The sequence below is a fragment of the Solanum tuberosum genome, unplaced genomic scaffold (genome assembly GCF_000226075.1).
Source record: "Solanum tuberosum cultivar DM 1-3 516 R44 unplaced genomic scaffold, SolTub_3.0 scf00006, whole genome shotgun sequence".
Lineage (NCBI taxonomy): Eukaryota > Viridiplantae > Streptophyta > Magnoliopsida > Solanales > Solanaceae > Solanum > Solanum tuberosum.
Genome location: NW_006238932.1, coordinates 2470810 through 2480182, shown reverse-complemented (window position 1 = coordinate 2480182; position 9373 = coordinate 2470810). Strand labels below are relative to the sequence as shown.

The window sequence follows — 9373 nt, the reverse complement described above, 5'->3', positions numbered from 1 at the left end:
ATTGAAATATTGTGGGTAGGCTGGATTTTAAGTGCAATAACTTTCTCTCAAACAATTATTACGGTTCAGGCGATTTCTTTCGAGCATCGATAAGCTTTACAAGATAACCAATCCACAACCTTAATGCATCCACTCTCTCAAGCTAGATAGGTAGAATTGAGTTTAGGATTCACTCTCGAGCTGAACCCATATCAACCCAATACCTACAAATTATTAATCAAAAGCTTTGGTTCCAAAACATCTCTCAAGCAAGCCAAGAACTCAAAATTAGAATTGCATTTGCAACTACAATATATTGAATAAAACTCTGCTAATGATTAAACCCACATTAAAACAACAATTTCATCATCAAACAACAATACCCATAAGATAATTAGACAAATAAACACATGATCACACCCCAAGAATTGGAGTTTTAGCTACACATCATAAAAATAGAGAAACGATTACCAAATACATTAGCCATGATATAGGTAAAGGTTCTCAAGTCTTTACATTGGTCCAAATTGAGTAAATTCAAAAACCCACTTGCAAATCTTCAAGTTTGAGCCTCAAAAGCTTCAAAGTCTACAATGGAACTCAAAAACTAAGCGAAAACCCACTGAATAATAGCATGATACTGAAATTCCATTTTAAATTTCAATTTATAGTTGTCCAAAATTTGGCCTGAAAAACCATTGGGTGAGATAAGTCGGGCCTCGCCGAACAGGTCGGCGATTTGCCGTTTACTCCGATCCATTGTCTGTATGCATTGGTCATTTGTCCTCAGTGTTCTGTGACTTTAGGCGATCAAGGTTGCCATCGCGGAGTCGTTCAGCGATTCACCGATTACCCATTTTTGTCGACAAGTTGGTTCTTCCCCAGGGCTTGCACGCTGAAACTTTGGGCGGGCTAAAAAGCCACTCGGTGGTTCGCCGAGTGGTCTTGGCGATCACCAGGATCACTTTTCTTCACTTCTTAAGCTTGTTTACTCCTTTTTACTTGGTAGTGTCCTTGCCTTGCTCCTTCGCCTACTTACCTGCAAATCAATGCTTTAACACATGTTTATAGCATAAATTAGACATTTTAGGACACTAAAACTATCAAAACAAATCCTTAAATGAATCCAAATCTCGGACTCATCAGTAACTGCACCTTCCATTTATTCATTATGCATCACACAATATTCGTAAATATTTAAAACATTTTATCAAATATATAAAAGTATATCTTAACTAAATATTTACTTTAGAACGAAATTATCCAACAAGAGCAATATTATAATAAAACACTCAAATTTAGAATTGTAAGCCTTCACAAAGTACGAATGACAACTTTAAACACATGGGGTGTTACAAACAAGACTTTGATGACTTTTCTCTGGAAATATTAAAGTTCATTCCTACTCATTTCATCTTACAAATTCTTATATGATTATTAAAGAGTAGCTAAGTCCTTTGTTCTAGGGATGTGACTACAAATGATTGCTTTATTATTTAATTTATGGATGCAGTTTGGTTATCACTCTAAAATTACTCTAGTGTTCTTGAATTACTATTTTGATGCCTAATTACCATCAAATAAACTTATTATCTTTTCTTGAAGGCGAAATGGTCTGATGGACCCTTGTACTTGTATGAGTTTATATTCTAAACTCTTCTACTTAATTTTTTGCCAACTGAACCCTTAAACTCAACTAAAATGAGATTTTTAAACCTTCTGACCATTGACCAAGCTTATGTGGCATTTTTTTGCTGACTCAATTATAGTGCGTGGTTTCACACTTAAATAGGTGAGTGAAAGCAATGAATTTGCTTTAAAAATAATTAAATAATAAAAAAAGGAAAAAACAAATTAAAGTCCCAACCCCTCCCTCTTCTTCTCCCTTCTCTAAGAAAATGGTGCAGATCTCATCGTCCCTTGCGACGCCATTTTCATCTGCATCGTCACCCATTTTGTCCATTGAACCTTCGTTAATGATTAAGTGTTTTAGTGAGTTTTAGTGCTATCAATGGAAGTTTTAGATGTTGAACAAGAAGACTGATTTTTCTTCAGTGGCTATAGGTCATCAATGGAAGTTTTAGATGTTGAACAAGAAGGCTGATTTTGCTCCGGTGGCTATAGGTCATCCATGGTGGTTATGTGATGGTTTTGCTCCGGTGGCTTCCTCCGCTCATTCTGTCCACAGATTTCTTTTTTTTGTGTGTTGAGATCTGGGTTTGATATTGAGTGGTATTCTTCTTCGAGCATCAAAAATCTGCCATAAGATCCAACATTAAGAAAACGTTATCCGTTCATATTAGTTTTGTGATCTGGGTTTGAGTTATGGCTTTGTGAGCTTCATAGTAATTTTTCAAAGAAGACAAGAATTAGGAGAAAGGAGATCAATGAAAAAAATTCTTATTTTTTTATGTTGTATTTATTCTTGTATAGCCACTGACAAATTTTTAGCTTCCCCAAATTATCTTTTCAATTGAAGTTCAAGGAAGAAGGAAAGCGATTCATCATTTGAGAGATTAATTTTGAATTTCCATTTTTTCTTTCTGTTTGGTGGTTGTGGGTTGAGGGAGGTGGAGGAAAAGTGAGAAAAATAATTATTTTGTTCTACTTTTAAATAGAAAACTTATAATTTTTATCTTTTATTTGAGTGACATTTTTAGTTAATAATTTAAAAAATGTTAAGAAATAATTATGACATGACATTAACATATATGATGTGGATATGACATGTCATTTATGTTAGGGAGAGTGAGTTACACACATGGTTGGAGGGGTTCAAAAGTTTCATTTTAATTGAGTTTAAAGGTACAGTTGACAAAGAGTCAAGTAAAAGGGTTCAGAATACAAACATATAAAGTACAAGGGTTCACCAGACCATTTCGTCTTTCTTGAACTAAAAAGAGGAATAGAAAGATAGAACGTGGAATACAAGGAGAACGATCTTCCTTTGTGCAAAACATTGAGTGTTTCGTATCAAGGATAGAGATATACCTATTTCATGCATGTTTACGACACAAGAAGAAATCTTAATTCTCCGTTGTTGATTCAATTTATCTCTGCTCAACGATGTAGTCAGATTGTCAATTGTTGTAGGTAATTAGGTCATGAGATCCTAATCATATCGTTAATCTTCTAAATCAGTAATTTGATAACAATTTGGAATCTATTGAAGAAATACTATGTACCAATTCTTTCTTAAGCAACAACCCTGCAATTTCCCAAGTCGTCGTTATTACTTCAAGCGAAACTGAATCATTGCTAGTAATTTAGTACTTTAAACTTCGAAATTATTATTATAAAATTCTAATTAAACTCTTTTTGCACGCTTGAATTAAATTGTAGTTACTAGTGATTTGAATATAAACTAATTGTTAGTCTTTTGGGTTCGATAGTTCGGCTCTTAAGAGTCACTATATTACTTATGTGACCACGTACACTTGCGTGTGCATTGGAAGCAACACTCTCCTCCCCCTAACATGTAACTATAATTCGTAATTAAGCAAGCTATAGCCATAAATCTCTCGTTAAACCCAAATTATAGTCGAAAGTTTCCCTTAACCATATACTCTAGAGCATTTATTTATATTACATTTAAGATTGCAACCTTTTAAAGTGTAATAAATATTTATCCAAGTGAATATTATACAATGAATTAGTTCAATGAAAAGACATTTCAAATTGAACTTCTAATTTTTGAAGTTAAATTTTCTATTACTAATTAATACCCCTGCTATTTGCAAATTGAGCTTGTATTTCGTGTAAAACATGGCAGTCTGGTCAAACAGAGCAGAAAAATTAACAAGAATTCTTCTTTCTATTATGAGTAAAACAGAGAAGAAAAACTAATTTTTCATTCTGTTTTGTGAAGGAGTGTCACTATCAAGGAAAAACGGACAGATTCTTTTTTTCCTCCTTTTAATCTGTTTTCACATTACTCTTTTTGCTAATTATTTTCCTCCATATTAATCTGATTTCACATATTGGAAATTAGAGTCTATCCTTTTCAACTTATTTGTTTTGGTGCTATATAACATTGATGTTCGAAAATACCACACACAAATTAATTCCCTTGAAACATTCTAGTAACTGCATGGAGAAGCATATTTCCTTGTTGATACTTGTCTTTCTAGTTAAATTTTCTATATCAATTGCTGCCTCAAATGAGACAGACCAAAAAGCTCTACTAGCTTTCCAAAATCTCATTAGTCCTAGTCGTTTTTTGGCCATTAATTGGACCAAGAATACTTCTTATTGCTCTTGGTTTGGTGTCACTTGCAGTCCAAAAAGGCAAAGGGTTGTAGCCTTGGCTCTTCCTAATTTGCAACTTCAAGGCACAATTTCGCCATGTTTGGCCAATTTGTCCTTTCTCAGAGTGCTCAATATTGGGAATAACAGCTTCCACGGTGGGATCCCCTATGGACTTGGTCACTTGCCTCGCTTGCGAGTGATTGATATTCAAAACAATCAGCTTAACGGAAGTATACCGACAAGTCTGTTTCAACACCGGAGAGTTCAAGTAATTTCTTTGGCTTTTAATAAACTCCATGGTGAAATGTGGAAAGGGCCATGGTATGTACCTGAACTCAGAGTCTTGGATCTCACCAACAATAGCCTCACGGGTGTGATCCCTCCTTCTGTTGGAAATGCCACAAACATGATCAACTTCAGTTTGTTTGGAAATAGAGTCAACGGTAACATTCCAAAGGAGATCGGTAATCTGAGTCAACTAGCAGACTTGTCCTTGAGTGATAATCAATTAACAGGCTCCATTCCCGCAATACTGTTTAATATCTCGTCGCTACTTGCCATACATCTGCGAAACAATAGCCTTTCTAGTCCTCTCTTGCTAGATGAAGGAAATATTGTCTCAAATCGAGAGGTATTACGTATATCTCACAACCAAATTTCTGGTTGCATTCCTTCCAACATTTGTCGGATACTCACAAAGCTCAAAATGTTGTCTTTATCTTTCAACAACATAACTGGAGAAATACCTAGAAATATTGATTGTCTAGCCAGAGGTGTTGTATATTGGACGTCATGCAATAAGTGGGACTATTCCTGCTTCACTGGGAAATATTTCCACTCTGCAAAATCTTGATTGTTCTCACTCTCGCATAGTGGGGCAAGTTCCTCAAGAGTTAGGGAAGCTATCAAATTTGAGGCTATTAAACTTTGAGCATAACTATAATCTTATTGGTCAAATTCAAGAGGCTATTTTCAACATATCTTCTTTGGAAACAATTGCTTTCAATTCCAACAACCTTTCGGGGAGAATTCCATCCACTACAGGTCTTCATCTTCCAAACCTTAAAGGACTTTACCTGGGAGACAATCACTTCGAAGGGGAAATTCCATTGTTCATAATAAATGCTTCCAAGCTTGAGATACTAGGGCTAGCACAGAACTTCCTGACAGGAGCCATTCCTACTAATTTGGGGAATCTTTGTGAGCTGCGATCACTACTCCTATATCATAATCAACTTACCAATGAACCAAGAGATCATGAGTTGCGATTCTTCAATTCTTTGGCAGACTGTAGGATGTTGAGATATCTACAAGTGGGTTACAATCTGTTGAATGGTGTTCTGCCCAATTCTATTGGCAATTTTTCATCTACTATTCAAAACATTGAAATAGGAGATACACACATCAACGGCCTCATCCCGACAAATATAGGCAATATAAGCGGTCTAATGGCCCTAGGGTTGGTAGGAAACAACCTGATAGGGAGTATTCCTTCTGATGTTGGTGGACTTAAATAGTTCCAAGGGCTGTATCTACATAACAATAAATTGCAGGGACATATTGCAGAGGAGGTATGCCATTTATCTAATTTGGTTGAATTAACTCTAGATGATAATGAGCTCAGTGGACTGATCTCAGAATGTATAGGATATCTAAGCATGCTACAAGTTATTTCTTTGAGTTCTAACACATTATCTTCAACGTTTCCTTCGAGCCTTTGGAAGATGAGTGGTCTTCTCATTGTAGACGTGTCACAAAATTCAATAGAGGGAGAAGTTCCATCAGATATTGGAGGACTGAAAACTATTGTAGAACTAGATCTTTCTTGTAACCACTTTTCAGGCATGATACCAAGCCAATTGGGGGACCTCCAAAACTTGAAGTCTCTTGACCTGTCGAATAATTCATTTTTAGACTCAATTCCATTATCCTTTGCCAAGTTGATAAGCTTAGAATACTTGGATTTGTCTTTAAATGCCTTGTCAGGTAGTATTCCTAAGTCTTTGGAAAAACTCTTGTATCTTAAAACCATTAATGTTTCATTTAATAATTTAGAAGGTGAAATACCCAATGATGGTGTGTTTGTAAATTCCACTCTACAATCATTTCTTGGGAACAGAGGTCTATGTGGAATGCACATATTGGAGGTTCCTACTTGCCCTATCAATAATCCTGGGAAACAATTAAAGTCTAAGGAGCTTATGCTAAAAATTGTTACTCCAGTGGTTATTTCATCCTTTATGATACTCTTGTTGATCTCAATTTGGATAATGAAACGAAAGAAGATAGGAAAGTCCAAGGATGTTGAAAAGGTTTTGGAGATCAGGACTTATCAATTGATTTCTTATCATGAGATTCAACGAGCAACAAATAATTTTGATGAATCAAATTTAATTGGTGAGGGAAACTCTGGTTCTGTGTACAAAGGCACATTATCTAGTGGAACTGCAGTGGCCATAAAGGTTCTAGATTTGGAAAATGAGAAAGTATGCAAGAGGTTTGATACCGAATGTGAAGTGATAAGAAATGTTAGGCACAAAAATCTTGTCCCTGTGATTACTACTTGTTCTCGTGATTATATAAGAGCCTTTGTTCTGCAATTTATGCCCAATGGAAGTCTGGAGAATTTGTTGTACAAAGAAGAGCCCAACTTGAACCTTCTTCAAAGTGTCATTGTAATGCTTGATGTAGCCATGGCAATTGAATATCTACATCATGGTAATGTCACTCCAATAGTTCATTGCGACCTAAAGCCAACTAACGTTCTTTTGGATGAAGATATGGTGGCTCATGTTGGTGATTTTGGAATCTCTAAAATTTTAGCCGTAAGCAAGTCCATGGCACATACTGAGACACTAGGAAGTCTTGGTTACATTGCACCAGGTATAAAATTTTTTAGTCGTAAGGAAGTCTCTTTGAATTTTCTTATTATAATTAAGTCTCTCCAAATTGTAGCTAGAAGTAAAATAAACAAGTCTTTATTTATGAAGAATTCTTGCTATATTTCAATTGAGTAACATTATTTTTCAATCCTTTCTTAAGAATATGGCTTGGAGGGAATAGGATCCACTAGTGGTGATGTTTATAGCTACGGCATCATGTTGATGGAGGTTTTGACCAAAAGAAGGCCAACAGATGAAGAGATATGCAATGAAAATCTTGACTTGAGGAAATGGATAACACAATCATTTTCAGGGACTTTGATGGACGTTGTGGATGCCAATCTTTTTTCTGAGGAAGAACAAATAACTTCTAAAAGTGAAATCTGCATAGGCTCCATGATAGAATTGGCTTTAGACTGCACAAAGGAAATGCCAGAATCAAGGATAACCATGAAAGATGTAGTCAAAAGGCTTAACAAAATCAAGAACGAATTTTTGGAAATGTAGAAGTTTAACATCTCTTTTGGTGGTGTTCTTTCTGAGCTGCAAGTTAATTGTTGCTTTTCATGTATCTGTTTTTTTTTTAATAAAGTCGTATGTACTACTTGAAGTCACATACTGTTTGTACTTCAGTGTTGCATTTCCTCATCCTGTCATGATATCAGATTTCAGTTGTTTTGAACATGTTTTAATTTTTTAAGTAATTATGGTTTTATTGGTTGAATAAACTAATATTAAATCAAGAAATATTATGAAGGTCTTTAGCTGCACTACTTTTCTTTCTTTTTGGAATTTCGGAAACAACTATTGTTCCTTCATATTTTTTATCAAAAGCTTATTCATTTGGTAACTATTTTTCGTTAACTTAAAGTTAAGTACAAGTTGTAGGGTTTCTTTTTTACAAAAAAGCTTTACTAGCCTAGGACAGATTTTGTATGCCTTAGGTTGCATCTATTATATGTGGCAAGAGTGGAACCAAATTGTTATTCAAGACTAAAGAAGAGAAGCTCAAGATGAACTTAACGACAAACTTGTATCCAACCAATTTAGTATCTTTTTGTCTCTTTTTTTTTAGGTGTAAACTTCTCTTTGGTAATAAAATGCTTACCTACCAAAAAAATAATATGAATATGTATGGATTGACCATGAGAACAAGATGGTAAGTGTTAGTGTAATATACCATAAACATAATAAATTGGAGTTGAAAATAAAATAAACAAAAATGAATAAAAATATATTTAGGCTGAGACGCGGCTATCTCACTCTCTTTAAGGAGATTCAAGTCCACTGCGACATAATCTACACTGATCCAGTAGTGTATCCCTTGACTTGTCCCCTCCAGTATACAACAACCCAACAACGTCGTACAACTCAAGCAACTCTGGATTAGTTGAAGAGTCCAACGCTCCACCACAAAAACACCTTCCTTCAATATATAATTACTCTCTTTTGTATAGCGAATTAGTCGAAGACTTATAATATTTTTCTGTTTCTCAACTCTTTCTTTCACTAATCTCAATATAAAAACAATTTAGTGTTCCTTTTCTTTACACTCTATGTTTTCTCGTATATCTCATGTATACAAAACAAAGTAAGACCACACTATTTATAGGTAAGGAATTCTTCCTTCCAATGAATAGGAAGATATTGAGTAGTAAATTGGGTAAATATCAATGGCTTAAATGTTACATAAGTTACAAGGTATAATAAGATAGAATAATGAGTGAAATAATATGTTAGAGGTTATAGGAGTTATAAGGACTATTATAGCCATATTCTACCATTAACTCATATGAGTAATTAGGCATAAAATGCCACTCAGTAATAGGAGTAATGCAAGAAATAAATCAAAAGCTATAATAGCCACCAACGTTAAGTTGAACAGGCTGTAAAATACATTTCATATGAGTCATATTTATGGTTTTGCTTCAGGGTCAATAATTCTTCTGGCACAAGTTCCTTAAGCTGTTTTAGACCTCGTGATGGAGTCAATTATTTTTGTAAATTCGTACGTGGTCCCATGATTGTTGTTTTTGGGTAGCTTTACATTTTTTAATTCCTATATTGATATGGGTTTGGTTTTGCTTATTTTGGCATTCTTTTCATGTTTTTTTATAGAGTGATCTCTTTGGAGGCTATTCGTAAGGAAAAAGCTCTGGAGTAGAGGTTCGGGCGCAATTTTGGCCTCGAGATAGGTTATGGTTTCACTTCATTTAGATTTGGCTCAGTTAGTTTTTTTATGTATTTAGTAGTATCGATTGTTA

The 9373-nt window shown here is 34.7% G+C and overlaps 2 protein-coding genes across 2 annotated transcripts; both read left to right on the top strand.

Moving 5' to 3' along the window:
* The first annotated feature begins 4069 nt into the window (after positions 1 to 4069).
* Positions 4070 to 5744, top strand: LOC107060661 (LRR receptor-like serine/threonine-protein kinase EFR). Its single transcript, XM_015308798.1, has 2 exons — positions 4070 to 4858; positions 4995 to 5744. Exons 1-2 carry the CDS (start codon positions 4070 to 4072, stop codon positions 5742 to 5744), a joined length of 1539 nt encoding a protein of 512 aa, XP_015164284.1.
* A 207-nt stretch (positions 5745 to 5951) lies between these two features.
* LOC107060659 (probable LRR receptor-like serine/threonine-protein kinase At3g47570) lies at positions 5952 to 7616 on the top strand. Its single transcript, XM_015308794.1, has 2 exons — positions 5952 to 7110; positions 7270 to 7616. The coding sequence occupies exons 1-2, from the start codon at positions 5952 to 5954 to the stop codon at positions 7614 to 7616; spliced, it is 1506 nt and encodes a 501-aa protein (XP_015164280.1).
* The last annotated feature ends 1757 nt before the right edge of the window (positions 7617 to 9373 follow it).